At 32.2% G+C, this 15,975-nt stretch overlaps 1 protein-coding gene across 1 annotated transcript; it reads left to right on the top strand.

The window, feature by feature from the left end:
* Positions 1–12,376: 12,376 nt before the first annotated feature.
* LOC116026866 (protein CutA, chloroplastic) lies at positions 12,377–15,668 on the top strand. Its single transcript, XM_031268290.1, has 6 exons — positions 12,377–12,661; positions 12,759–12,868; positions 14,155–14,217; positions 14,953–14,984; positions 15,081–15,175; positions 15,444–15,668. The coding sequence occupies exons 1-6, from the start codon at positions 12,501–12,503 to the stop codon at positions 15,526–15,528; spliced, it is 546 nt and encodes a 181-aa protein (XP_031124150.1). The 5' UTR covers positions 12,377–12,500; the 3' UTR covers positions 15,529–15,668.
* The last annotated feature ends 307 nt before the right edge of the window (positions 15,669–15,975 follow it).

The following is a 15,975-nucleotide window of genomic DNA, read 5'->3' as shown; positions in this document are numbered from 1 at the left end:
ATGTCAATAAATGGGTCCTTTTTTAGTATATACTGTGAACTCTCCTCTCCTCCGCAGATCAGAGGCGAGTTCTTCCTCCTCCGGCGAGTTCTCCTCCTCCGGTTATCTCTCTCTCTCCCCGCTGGTCGAAGAAGAAGATGATGAAATGGCAGGTAACGTTTTCTTCTTTTTCTTATTATTATTATTATTATTATTATTATTATTATTATTAGAAGAGAGGAAAGAAGAAAGAAAAGAAAAGGAAGAAATAAGAATGGAACGCCGGAAGAAGATCACAAGTTTTTTTTCAAAGCAACAGAGTTCATGCATCAGAGATAAAATTGAGAGAGAAGGGATTATTGGATCTTAGAAAGCTTATTAAGTATGTTGATTATGGAATAAAACATTTTCAGTGAATCAAGAATGAAAACTTATTGAGTGTATTATATATTTCATAATTGGTTAGAAATAAGCTTTATTTTTAATTTAAATTTTTAGTAAGAATCAATTTATTCTTCCTGTGATAGATTCTTATAATATTTCAATAGTTGTACACTGTTGATGCGTGTATATTCATTTCGATTACTAATTAGCTCCCCCGTGAGGGTTCGAGTTAGCAATAACTTGCTTTGTGAATATTTTGAGTTTCTAACAAACAATATTTGAATTCATTTTATATGCATATCCCTGATTTTGAAATTTGCATGAAGTTTTTTGCCTTACCTATTATTAAGAGTATATAATAATAATAATAATAATAATAATATAATACTTCATAATAATAATCTAAAACTCTGAATATAATTTCTCTAATATTAATATAATAATAATAATAATAATAATAATAATATTTCAAACTCTTAATATAATTAACTTCCTACTTCAATTTTCCTATTAAATCCGTTTATAACGGTAATTACAAATATAGAATTTGGAAAAAAAAAAACTAGCTAATCAATTTCCTTATACAATTTTCCTATCATATTTTAATTAATTGACGCTTTTCCTAATATATCTTACTAGAAAGGCTTTCTCCCTTTTTTATAATACAGATCCATATGTTAATCCGTTTATTATGGTAATATATATCCGTTAATCAATTTTATATATTTTTTAGTTCAAATAATATCAATTACTCGTGCATTTTTTTTGATTACTTTTGACTAAAATCTTAAAATTATGACAATTATTAAGGAATTATTAATAATTTCTGTAATATAAATTTTATCTTATTAGTTAAGCAAATTGATAATACACATATTACATCCATAATTAAAGGATATTAAAAAATTATGATAATTATTCCAATTCGTAGATTATTACGTCCATACAATTATAAATTACTACACATACAAAATTATACTAATGGTTACTTTTGAATGAAATCTTAATAATTATAGTAATTAAGAAATTAATTCGCACATTATACTTTTATTAAACTGTTTTTATACTTATCATAATAAAGGTTTTATCTAATCAATTAAGGAAATTAATGATACACATATTACGAGCATAATTAAATGAAATTAAACATACATATTATTTTATTAAGAATAATATATATATATATATATATATATATATATATATATATATATATAAAATCCTTAATTAGTACTCATATATACTCCTTAATTACCATAACTATTCAAATTACATGGATGTCATCATCTATACTATATATAAAAGTATTATCATCCTCCCAAATCAGAACATTATTATTTTCTCCTAAATATGACAAGTGAATATTATAAACAGTCAGGAAGTACTATGAAGAAACTCACAAAATTCGGAGTAATAGGAAACGAAAGGAAACATATAACAGGAAACAAAGATGACATCGTTACTGCTGTCCATATTTTTTTAAAGGGTTTTTCTTACCATGCACAAATCTAAGGGTCAAATAGACCACCGAACTGCGCACGAAAATGCAATTAGGCTACTGAACCTTTAAAAAAAACTACAATTGAGTATCTAAATTAACTCATTTCATGCAATTTGTCCAATTTGCAAGTTTCTAAAAGGTCACCTCAAATTGAAATTATTTTTTTTTTAAAAAAAAACCTTAAAAATAATCTATATCTATACTATATATAAAAGTAAAATTCTCCCATTTCATTTTCCCGCCCAAACTTTTGTAGTCAATTAATTAAATATTTTATTAGTCAAATAATTAATAAAACTTATTTGGTAAGGAAATGTAAAATAGAAATTAACTAATATCTATTAATTGGTAATATTGTTTCTGTATTCACGTATCAATACTATTAATAAAAGAAAAATTTTCCCTTCAACTTTTTCCGCACAAACTAATATTATTAATTAATTGGTTAAAAAATAATAAAGTTTAATTAGTAACAAATTTTTATTTACCGAATAATTAAACCATTATAATTGTGAGAATAATAATGAAAACAAATTTTGCATAATTTTATAAGAAAAAATAATTTATTAATTATTATTTACACCAATAATAATAATAATTCGAATACTTATATATACTTCTATATTTATAATACTACCAATAAAAATAAAATCATCCTGTGTGAAATTCCCACCCAAACAATAGTAAAGATCAAATGGAAAAGAAAATTGATTTTACTAATTGATTGAAAATATTAAAAAAAATCCTAATGAAAAAGGAAACAGAAATTTGGCAAATTCTAAAAGGAAAATGATATTACTAATTGACTGAAAATTATTTAAAAACTTTTTTAAAAAATAATTACACTTTCCTTTTGAAAACGTTAAAATATTTAAACTTAAAAAAATAATTAAACATGGGCTGTTAGATTTTTTATAATAATTACAATTAATTCATTCAAATATGAAAGAGGAAGAAAAAACTAAATGCGATATGGTGAAAATGAATATATACTTAAGGTATAAAAGTGTAATTGCACATATATTAGTGTAATTGACTAATAAAAATTGCATAATAATTATTATAGTAATTAAGCTAAACATTGGTTGTTGGATTTATTTTTATAATAATTATAAATAAATTATTTCTCATTTTTCTCATATTTATTTCAGTAATAATATAAGTACATAAGTCATATTACATATCGATATTTTTAAGATAATTGTAGACAAACAAGTCATATATTATTCAATTAATTGAGTAATACTTTTGCCCTAATCTTATAATCAAATAAATGTACACGTTTAATATTAGAATTTTTTATAATTTCATCTTTATTTTTATTATCTAAATATATAATAAATAATTTATCAATGCATCGTACGTGTAATTGGACAATTATTTGCTCTAATTCAAGCAAGGAAAACATCAGGAAATATAATCGATCCAACCAATTTCATCCATTGCGCTATATAATATTCGATGTTATAATTTACATAATTGTATATTAATCCAAATATTCTTAAAATATTATAACAAATTCATTCCGTGTAACGCACGGGCGAAAATACTAGTACTTGCTTTATGTCAGATACATAGCCTACATGGAGGAGAGAGAGTGCTGGAGAGAGAAAAATGGGGAGTTTCAGCTTGGCTTACAGATGGGGTTTGGAAGCAAGGGTTGGTTGACAGGTGGAGTTCTTGGCTGACACAACTGATTATACATATATATTTTTTAAATATCATATTAGTTTTATTTTTTTTTTTCTAACCCCTCCCATTTTATCTTTCATAATCACTCTTACAAAAACTCCTCAAAAACCGTGAAAAAACTCCATTGATAAGGATGCTCTAAGTCCAACATCATCATATATGCTTTTAGGTTCCCATGTGTCAGACGATTTATGACTATTTTTTCGAATTAGATGGCTATGCTGATTTACCCATTGTAGAACTAGATGGTTATTTTTTTTGCCAAAATTTTAAAACTTACAAAGTCATTTTTATTAACTAAATATGCATACACAAAGCCAACATTTTTCTAAATAGCTAGAATGCTAGAAATTATTTACCACACTGCCAGTTAAATTAGCCATAAATCTGTGATGTATGTGCACACGACAGTCTCACACGATTTATATATGTATGGCACACAACCTCCAGTCACACAGACATCACTACGTGATTTATCACATAGAGGTGTTTAAACTATTCTTTTTGTTCTCATGCGTAGACGAAGACAACTCTCGATTTTATGCTTCATTATGACTTTTGAGACTACAATTTATTACCGTGCATATATTCATCTAATATGTTAACTATATTAATTACAATCCTTCCAAAATGAAAATACATTTCGATTGTCTTCTTTACCCTCTCTTATTATTTATGAGTAGAATCTCACATTATTTTGAATACAATCGCAACCTACTTATTTGAATGCCTAGAATTTATCATCGTTGTCCTTCATAATATATGCATGTGATCTCATTTGAATAGCTTTCTCTCTCTCTCTCTTTATATATATTGACACACACACTCAATATCTAACAATGACTAATAGAGTGCTTTGCTAGTAGCCACATGGTGCATGGTTCACTTCCTACCAATGACCATAAAAAAAAAATTATATTATAGACCATGATCCATCTTGTAAAGTGAATTAAAATTAAATTCTTTTAATATTTTTTTTACAAATAAAATTAACGCATTAATATTATATTATTAATATTTTAAATGACACATTGATATTTTCTTTCAATATGACATAGGTATAAACTCTACACCCAATTTTCAAAAAAAAAAAAAAAAAAAAAAAAAAAAAAAAACTCTAAACCCGATGGTCTCTCACCCCTACTCTGAGGATTGTGAGGTGAGGTAAATTACGAAATGTGCAGTGTGCCTCATTGAAACAGTTTTGTTACCAAGACTGGGATCATCTCCTAATCCTCCATTGAGAATTCGAACCCTATTTGCTAAGTCATTACACTCACACTCAACCTTTCAACTTCTTAGCTATGCCTCGAGAGCAAGTTAATTACCAATATAAGTTCATTTTCAAAATACTGTTATGTATCCATGAGTTCGAACTCCGATCTAATACTTAAAGCAAACACCTCACAAATCTTCATTGCAAATTATGGCTTCCCACAAAATGCAGGCTTATTCATAACATCGATGTTTGGCTAAGAAAAGCTCATCGCTATCCGATTCAAGTTTTCTATAGCATAGTTAGAAAAGTTGTTTCTACGGTAAGGAATGGTTTACCATTTCATTGATCGTTGATGTAAACGCTTTATGTTATGAATTAATGGAATAGCTACATTTACCTTAAAAAAAAATTAGAACATGCGCGATATATACAAACTTATGACTTTATAGTGGGGGCTGCTAACAAAAGTCAAAACTTTTTGAAGATGGAGACAAATATTGTGACACAAATATTCAAAGGTTTTGCTGAGGAGCCAATCTGGATGGCCATGGCCACACTACTACAGGACTACAGGCCTAACGTAATCTTAATTACAAGATTCTGGAGAAAAAAACTAGTACACTTAGCTTGTAAGCCACATGAAACGGAGATTTGCCAAACAATATAATGAGAAGTCAATCAATACTGTACTTAAGAAATAATATTACTTGCACGGTGCACCAAAATATAGTCTACCATAATTTTGATTAATTTATAGGCAATTGTGAATATAGAATAATGTTAGGAAAATTGTAATAAGCATGCGGACTGGTATCGATACCCCTTATATTTATAGGCAATTATGAATATAGAATAATGTTAGGAAAATTGTAATAAGCATCCGGACTGGTGATACCCCTTATATCAAGTATAACTCAAAGTGAATGGATAAAATTCTGAATTTGTATCCAGAAATTAGCCTAAAACTTCCTCAACATTTATTGAATATACTAATTGACGTCATAAACTTTCTTTAAATATTATACTCCCTCCATCCGTTTTATGTGTCTAAGTTTGGTTAACGAGGTTTGACTGAAGTTATTTATAATTTAATTTTTCATAATATTAAATTTAAAATTAGTATGTAAAATTTACTACATAGTATATCTTTAGAAACTACATTAAAAGTACTATTAAACACAACAAATCAAATTTGAGTATGACAGATAAAATGGGACAGAGAGTAACATTTTTAAAAGAAAAATTAATGAGCCTTGTTTATTTTTGAGTGAAAGAATGAAGGCATGAAGTTTGCATCAGTCACTATCCGAATGTGAGTAAATTATGCTAGGATACCCTATGGGATGGACCCAACTGAAATAGTGTAATATGAATCAAACTCGTAACCTTTTGATATGAAAATCATGCTCTATATACCCTGTCTTTTTTTTTTTTGGACGACGTTGTTGTACGTGGACGATCAAATGACAATTGTTTAAAGTGCGGGCAGGTGCCAATCTAAAGCTGTTACTTAAAAGAAACTATCCTTAATGACAATGACTTGTAGCAACCTTGTCAAAAACATCGAACTTGGAACTCCCATATTGTTTGGAACTTGGAACTTCAATTCTCCAATAAACTGTACTAAAGACAAAAAGGAATAAATAAGTGGGGGAAAATGACTAACAATAACCTTTAATTTGACTGCATAGCCAACCATAATAAGTCCCCATACATATACTTTTTTCATTGATAAAAAAAAAATTGATCTATAGTCACTATTCGAGAATTTACACTTGATAAATCATCAAGTCTCATCTTATTTAAATAGCTCATAAATTATACGAGAGATGTAATAAATCGTACTAAGAAGACACTCACGACTTTCATGTACAAAAATCATATTTCATTCACTTGGCAATCACATTCAAGAAAACTCAGACATGTGCATTTTTGCTATACCCGTCATGAGTTATTAGCATGCAAAATTAACCCAAAAAAAAAAAGTTAAAAAATTTGTCAAACTCAAGTGATCACTTAGTTGACTTATTTTAACTATATCCACATGTTCAATCCTCCCACTTTATCTAATTGTGGAGTGTGTACTAGAATCTAACCTCCCAAATTAAAGTCAAATGTAATTCTCTTCAACTCAAACTTGTTAAGGATGCATGCACCATATGTCCTTAAACTCTATATAAATGCAGGTGTGCATGGACCCTTTCATTGCATCAACTTCACAACCCCTTAGCTTGGTTATATACTTACATAAATATATACATCTTCTCAAAGAATCCAATATTCTAGCTCAAGTATGGTGGTGAATAAGGCAATTATTGGTGCTCATCAATATTTAGTTATTGTTGCTTTTCTCCATCTTTTCTTGAGCTCTATTGTGCTTGAAGCTAGGGTTGCTAGGCCATTGTTGAAGAATTTTGGAAGTAGCTATGAAGGGAAGTACTCTTTTGTAAAGGTGGCACAATCTGGACCTTCTCCATGTGGTTCTGGACACACTTGCAACTCTTTTGTTGGGGTGGCACAATCTAAGCCTCTTTCGCCAGATGCTAAACATGATGAAGGTTACAATTTCATAAAGGATGTGCAATTCCAGCCTTCTCTACTTGGCGATAGATATAATCCAGGTAACACTCTTACAAAGGTAGCACCATCTGAGACTTCTCAACTCAATGCTATATATGGTCAAGGTTACACTTTAACAAATGTGGCACAATCTGGGCCTTCTCCACGTGGCGCGGGACATGTGCAAGGTTACACTTTCACAAATGTGGCACAATCTGGGCCTTCTCCACGTGGTGCAGGACATGATACTTTAACAAATGTGGCACAATCTGGGCCTTCTCCACGTGGCGCGGGACATGACCAAGGTTACACTTTCACAAATGTGGCACAATCTGGACCTTCCCCACGTGGTGCTGGACATGATGATCAAAGTATCACTCTCACAAAGGTGGCATCATCTGGACCTTCTTATTCACATAACACTAGACATGTTCAAGGTTACACTTTCATAGAAGTGGCACAATCTGGACCTTCCCCACGAGGCGCCGGGCATGATGGAAGTTATATCTCATCAGAAGTTGCACAATCTAGACCTTCTCCGCATCATGCTGGACACTATACAAAGTTCTTTCAAAAGCCTACATAAGTTGAATATATCTGTCCCGGTGAACGACATTAATTTATATTATCATCACTAGTCTCTTTTATTCTACCTATAAAGATATCATACTAAATATGCAATAGCAAAGATTGAATCCATTTATGTGAATTAATATTTCAACTCAATCCTCTCCCCGCCGTAAAACATGTACCCAGGAGAATACAAAAATAGCAAATACTATATATACAAAGTAAGTGATTATGTGTTTTAGGGAAAAATATAATGTGGTTTCTAATATTGGTATCAATTTAATTGATGTTTGTATCGTATATATATTGGTTGTTTCTACACTAGCAGTAGCCACAATTTGAATTGCCACTACCTCTCCAATCTCTAGCTTCTACTTTGTACCAATCTAAAGAAAGATGTTTCTTCTTTTTGGTGAACCCAACCAATTCAAGTAATCCTTCCTAAGAATTGAACTTTTCAATCATTATACGGTAGATCATGATCCATATTGAAAGATGATGAAACATTGCATGTTCATTTTTAATATATTACGAAATATATGTTTATTTTCTCAATGATCACTTTTAGTGTCAACAAATTCATTTTAGTATATATATACTACAAAAATGAACATATAAGTATATACATTAAAAATGAAACTTCCGTACATAAAAAATAAACGTTTATTTGTATTTCACCTTTCTATATGTACCGTAATTCACAATATAATTTGCCAGAATCGTTAGTTTCATCCTCGGATCCTTTTGAAGATGTCAAGATGAGATGACTATGTTTTTCCTAAGTAAAATTTAAGGAAATTTTATTTTATTTTTTCCCAAATCACAAATTTTCTCAACTAATCAAGGCCACACAATGATACTAATGTAATGAAAACTTATTAAAGCTGCACACACACAAAAGTGTTACAACAAAATGAAGGTCTCTCTCTGTGTGTATACTTGTGTTCGGATGCGAACCAATATAATCTTTCCATACGAACATGTGAACTTCTGAATGAATACACTGCAATTACTATACGAATGCACAACAACTACTCTCAGACATGCCGAAGGATGCATGTGGTGCATTTGTGTAGTAATTGTAGTGCATTCGTGCAGAAATTGCGGTGCATTTTTGCAGTAATTGCGGTGCATTCATGTAGTAGTTGTATTGCATTCATGTAGTAGTCGCGGAACTGGAATAGTTACAGTGAATTTCTTCAATTCGCATGAAAAGACTAGTTCGCACCTAAACGTGGCTATATATATATGGTCTGGTTCTAGTGTGGACGTGCGGTTATGCACTACCAGGTATGCATGAATGCACCACCATGTGTTCAAAAATACACTAGGTGTGGTGCATTTGTGCATTTCACCCTTGTGCATTTTTGAACACATGGTGGTCTATGACCACACGTTCGCATGGGAAGATCTGTCCGCATTTGAACCAAGGAGAATATTTTCATAGGAGAAAAAATAAGTATCAATTTCAGCCTTACATGTGTAAAAATTCGACAGATTTGATCAGATTAGAAAGAAAAAGACGCGGTAGTAGTTTCATAATTAATTAATTATCATCAACTCCACTGTGCAAATTTTAACACTTAATATGCAATCTTTAACAACTAAATATGCAAACCTGGTAAATTCTATAAAATCGACAAAAAAGCTAAATTTTAAATCTAAGTTGTAAATGTTAGACCTTAAACAGTAAAAAGTGAACCACTGGACCAAATAAAATAAAATAAAAAACTTAGTCATAAAACTCTAAAATCGAAACCCTAATTGCAATGTACTTTCACATTTTTGCAAAGTGCAAACTTTTAATCCTAAATATGCAAAATGTTAACACTAAATGTAAAAAACGTTAATACTAAATAGCAGATTTAAGTGTTCACATTTGCATAATAAAGTTGGTGATAATTACAAAACTGTCATCTCGTTTTTTTAAAAATCTGATCTGGAATTTTTTCAGATGTAAGTTTGTAATTAATTCTTAGTTTTCTCTTACGGACTTGATCTCATATGATCCAATACATACATACATACATACATACATACATACATACATACATACATACATATATATATATATATAAAGAAAATGCAAAGACAAAATTGTGTATAATATAATCATGCTTACAACATCAGAAAAAAGAATCATGCATAAACCCTTTGGCGACCTCTCAAAAATTGATAAACTTGAACGAGAATGTACATTGACATTCAATATAATCTGCATATAACAAATTAAAATGTTTCCCCAATATATGATAATATATAAACATTTGATGCAATCCGCTAATTAAGAGTAAGCTAGCTTGATGATAGACATTATTGCATGTAAAACAAACACTCCACGAAAATGAATCAAAAAGTGGTGTATATGAGCAAGCAGTGCACGCAACTCTCCAAGCTGGATCACTTGTTGTAGATGCATGCATGAGATGGAGATCAGACTTTATTTTAGTGAACATTTCCAATAAGAAAGGATATGCTTTGGCCACTAATACACATTACACAATGAGCTTTACCTACCTAATTGCCTTATCTCAACATATATCACTCCTCTCCACCATCCCACACTCACAACTAATTACCCCTTATAACATATTAGAGACGTGCCGAGCAGACAGACGATACTTCAAATTTATTTAGAACTCAATAAATAAAATATTAAAAAAATAAATAAATAAAAAAGCATCCCTGTCTCAATGTCTCGGCTAACATTATATTAATGGTAGTTTAGCTAACTCATCCTATGTTGGTACTAATTTAGAAGAATGTGTGTCTCTCGTTCAAGCTTTAGGCGATTCGGTAAGGCAACTTTCTTTTAGTTTGAGCGTACATACTAGTCAAGAGTATTAGAGCAACCAACCAACCACAATAGTAATGGTGTTTGTACCGTTTTTAAGGAGAATTTGGCTGAAGTGAAAGAGAGAGAGATTAATGAGGAGAGAGAAGGTTTGAGTTCTTCCTACAAGAAATTGGTTTTTATCTCTGAAGTGGATCCCACCAAATATGAAAAAGGCATCGAGTGAAAATTAAAGCAACAACTGCGTCCAGTTGGGCGTGTTACCCTAACTTCTCTCTCTCTAATGAAAGACATTTTTTCTTTTTTTCCTCCATCCTTCTCTCCTACTTCGGCATTTTAAAATTTGTGCAAAACTGCTATTGAACCCCGGGTTTTGTTTTTAATTATTAAACTTGATGAATAGCCCCATTGGTCCAACTGACTACTTAATGGGTCTATTGAACCCCTCGAACGGACCTGTTAGTCCAACAAGACTGCTCAACGTGTCTATTAAACCCGTTGGGGAACTTGTTGACTGACCAAATTGCCCTTCGAAGCAATTTCCTTGCCCTTAATTCACGTTAATTATTACTTTTGGTCACAACGGTGGATTATATGATTTCAATGGCCTAGATTATACTACATATTCTCACTTGGGAGTGGTACGATTCTCATCTGAACAAGGACACACACACACATATATGACGAATCAAATGCGAATGATTGCTTAGGCAAAATGTAGGGTTTAATCTCATCTATATATTATCAAGGGTCCAAAATGAATATAATTAAAAAAAATACAGTGAGATCATGATAATTTTGGTAAGTATTATTTAAAAAAAAAACAAAAAAAACAAAAAAAAATCCAAAGATTCATTAATCCACCAAAACAAATACAAAGAAAATGACTCGACCAAACCAAAGTTTCAAAATAAACTGGGACAAACCTGGAATAACAACCAAAACTTGTACTTAAATTCCTAGTGATAGCCCCTCCTCTCCCTACCACCACGTGCCCACACATCATTGCGCCCCCTAACACACTTAAATCGCTCAACATAAGAGCATACTTATCAATGGGGATATTTTACGGTTCTTGAGGGGATTTTGTAAGTGTGATTAGGAAAGACAATATAGGTTGGGATGAAAAAAGAGAAAAAAAAATTAACTAAATTCTGACAATTTATAAAAATAAAAAAAATAAAAAGGTGGTATAAAGTAAGAGTTGCCGCCACATTTAAGCATCCATTACTGACAATTACTGACATTAACACCTAGGGAGCAATTCGCCTCGGTCTAGGCGGGGATTTTTGCAACAGTGAGTTGAAGGACTTAGGTTTAATTTCTTGGCCCAATTTGCTTTGACCAGGTTCAGCCCACTTGGAATTTTTGGACAAATTATTGTGTGGAATGTGGTCCAGACAACTGTGTGAATTACGTTTCAAAACAGCATCATTAAATTTTATGAGTTAAAATAATATACTTTATGAGTTAGAATAATATAATTTGTGTTTTAAAATAATGTATATTATGAGTTATAAAATATTTTTATTGTAACGTATCGCATGAAAAAAAAAATATATGCGAAACGACGTTATTTTTTTTTTATGGTGGTCCACGCAATAACTATGGTTGCTCCATGGTAGGTTGTAGCCCAACGAAGTATATGAATAATATTCTTGAAGAAAAACAAAGCCCAAAAGCAGGAGCAACTTATTTTCACCCCAAAAAGCTATGCCAATTCCTTGCTTTTTCTTGGGTTCAGAATAATCATGGAACCAAGAAATCAAACCTTATAAAACCGCAACAATTTTCATCGCCAAATGGCACTGCGACTCTCGGCCATAGCTTCATCCACACTGATACGTCGCCGTTTGCCTCTAGTCGGAGCCTTCTGTGTGCTAACTTTCGGCCTCTCCAATCTCTCTGTCCCTTTCTCCAAAACGGGTTGTGCTCAGTCCCTCCCATTCGTCCCTCTCTTCAGGTAAATTCTCTCATTTCTCCGCTTCAGATCCTGCAACATTCAATCATTTGTGTTTGATGGTGAAATTGATAATATTGCGATGCTTTTGGTGTTTCAGATCAAAATCTCGTGCACAGAGTACAAGTGTTCATAGTGTGAGAATGGAAGCTAGCGATAAGACTGTGCCCAGTATCGTAGTCTATGTTACTGTTCCTAACAAAGAAGCTGGTTAGTCTTCAATTATTATGTCTTAAAGCTCTTTCTTTTGATCATTTTCGTAGGCAGTGATATTAACTCATTGTGCTTCAATTGATTGAGAAAGTATAGACGAACATACTACAATGTAATCGGGTCAGTTGTATTCAAAAAATAAAAAAACATTAGAATTGATTGTACATTTGTATTTGCTAGTTATAATTGTACTAAGCTTCCATAAAGGGCAAAATTCCTTCGGCCTAGACCCTACAGGATGGTGTAGGGGTAAATCACAGCACTCAAGCCAAGACCTTAACTCCACCACAAAAGTTAGTTAATGAGTGGAGGTTTAGCCCAGCTTAAGTACCACTCCATAATCTCTTGTGCAGCCGATATGGGATAGTATCACTAAGTAGCTCATTAAGTGGGAGGACGAGTGCCTAGTGCCTGCAAGGAGTCCACCACATTGGGTGTAACTCCCGCACTATGGCTGCCAGGCTTTATCCTATCCTTGCGCACAATCTACCACTAAGAACCAACTAAGTTGTCCGTGCAGGCATAATTGTACTAAGCTACTTCATGGCACTGGTTGTTTTAGTTGACTAATTACTCATCAGTAAATGTTCATGAGTTGGAAAAGTTTGACTTTTACCATTTGCTGAAAGTAGGTTTCAGTCACTGTCACTCCACAAACTTATGAAGTTACTTCCATCTGTCATTCATTTCTTGTTGTAGCCATGCCTACTTGAAAGTTTACTTGTCTCGTCTCTGCATATTGTTTTCTTAGTCCTGTATTCTATGTCTGACAAATCTGGGTTTTATACATATATGACATCGAAATTTTCTGATGCCCATGGCAAGTGGTGATTTGCTAGGCTTCTCCCTTTTTTTCTTGAAATTTGTCAGATTCTTAACAAATTGAATCAGAATGCATTGGAAACGTATTGGACTTGACAATTTGAATAATGGTTGAAATATTTGAATTGATGAGCGTGTTAACTGCTGTGTTGGGTTTTAACATCTCATACTTGTACTTTTTGACGGAATGTTTCCCTACATGTCTTAGATGCTCCTTCCTTTCACATTTACTAGTTGCATTAACAATTTAAAGATATGTAATCCTTTTGAACGTATATATGTATTTTGATTAGTAAAAGTAGTTATACTCGTATATTCATATGGAAGTTCACCCATTCTGTGCTTACATACAATATAATGTTCCGTGGTTTTCTGCTGCTGCTTCTTCTACTATCTCTATGTTTTTGGCCGATGTTATTCATTATGTCGATGTTTAAATTGCAACGCCTCTTCCTTTGCAGGTAAGAAATTGGCTGAAAGCATAGTCAAGGAAAAACTTGCGGCATGTGTTAATCGAGTTCCAGGCAAGTGCACTCTTCCGTATTACTTCATTACGCAAATGAAACATAGCTTAGAGACATTCTGTTAATCCTTTAGCAAGTTAGCATATCTTATGCGTCACATTTGGTAGAGACAAGTTTAAAATAGTTTGTTTAGTCATCTGTGGATCATGCTAGTTCTTTACTTTTGTAGCTAGAACTTGAATTGGACCTCCAAATTTTTGTTTTTGTCGTTCAATTTCCTTTTTCATCAGTTGGAAATACATGACACCGAAATGGTTCAATAATGAATTTGACACAATTTTAGGCGTATAGATCTTTTCTTAACCTACCGTCACTATCCAAGGGTGTGCACTAGGCAAACCTCGCCTTGTCACCCTAACCTGCAAAGGACCTCAAAGAGGTCTACTAACCTAGGTTGCACATAACTAACTGCCTCAAACCAAAAGGTGAATAGGCCACTCCCACTGGGATCAAATGTGTATCCATTGCAGCATATGATCGACAAAGAGTGTACAAACTCCACTGCAGGATTTTATTCAGAAACGTCAGGGTCTCAACTCTTCAATTCCGGGTCTCAACTCTTCAATTCCGCTTTTGATTCCACAGCTTTTCTGTTATGTTGTTGGAGTTCCGCAATACCGTAGAACTGATTCTGTGGCTTTGCTAGATTTCCATCATACTCGTGTCTTAAATTAATACTCTGATATTATTGATGAGTAGAACCGTGGGAAGTATTAACTTTTTTAATCTCTGCAGGTGTCGAGTCAGTTTATGAGTGGGATGGAAAGGTAATATTCATTCCCGTTGTGAATCATCTCACAAGTAAATTACCTTCAATATACGGCATTGGTTTCTAAGAAATATTTCTAAATTGTCTGTAACAGATACAGAGCGATTCTGAAGAGCTGCTTATTATCAAAACTCGGGAATCTCTCTTGGAAGCTCTCACCACACATGTGAATGCCAACCATGAATACGAGTAAGCCTCTGTTCCATAATCCTCTTCGCCCGAATTAGTCGTTTCATCTGTACTGTCAATCACAATACACAACAAGAATATCGCACATACGCACAAACAAGCACAAAGTATTATCTCCAAATGTACGAGTAAATTTATTTCCTTTTTCCTTTCTCTAGTTTTCTATTTTTCCAAAAATAAAAATTAAAAAATTGGAGAATTTCGCTGTGCTAACCCGATGGCAGGTTTGTCAAGGGATTATGATTATCATTTTTGCTTGTTTGTGCAGTGTTCCTGAAGTGATTGCCTTGCCCATAGTTGGTGGCAGCCCCCAGTACCTGGAATGGATCAAGAACACTACAAGAGAGAAATGATTCAGCTTTAAATAAGATTGTCTTTCAGTCATTGTACAAATTTACTTCCTGTAATGCTATTTTCTGCCTTTGAACTGATTACTGGTATTATGGTGGATTAATAAAGTGGCAGATTATAAAATTCCTTTTTTTGAGTACTATTGAACTTGTTACATAATATCTGTCCATATATACTTTCTCAAGTTACTGAAACTCAACTAGTCAATATCGCATTCATTGAGACTTTGAACCCATGACCTCCCATTTGAGAGAATACTTCATGCTGTTTGAACACAAGATTTTTGGCGGCAAATTATAAAATTCCTAAATATTACAAATTATTTTTTATAGATATTGGTGTAATAGGTAATGTTACTTTTTATTTATAATTTTAAAGATTTCAAAATGTAATTAAAAATTTCGGTTAATCAAAAATAAATTTTGGTTTAATTAATGGTTAATGTTTAA

Source organism: Ipomoea triloba, chromosome 8 (assembly GCF_003576645.1).
Source record: "Ipomoea triloba cultivar NCNSP0323 chromosome 8, ASM357664v1".
NCBI classification, from domain to species: Eukaryota; Viridiplantae; Streptophyta; class Magnoliopsida; order Solanales; family Convolvulaceae; genus Ipomoea; species Ipomoea triloba.
The sequence above is the reverse complement of the archived record's forward strand: the minus strand, read 5'-3'. Positions and strand labels throughout refer to the sequence as shown.

Coding starts and splice junctions, on each gene's coding strand:
- LOC116026866 (XM_031268290.1), top strand. CDS start 12,501: ATGGCACTGCGACTCTCGGCCATAGCTTCATCCACACTGATACGTCGC. Junction 14,218..14,952: donor ATGTGTTAATCGAGTTCCAG/GCAAGTGCACTC, acceptor TAATCTCTGCAG/GTGTCGAGTCAGTTTATGAG. Junction 14,985..15,080: donor TTTATGAGTGGGATGGAAAG/GTAATATTCATT, acceptor TGTCTGTAACAG/ATACAGAGCGATTCTGAAGA.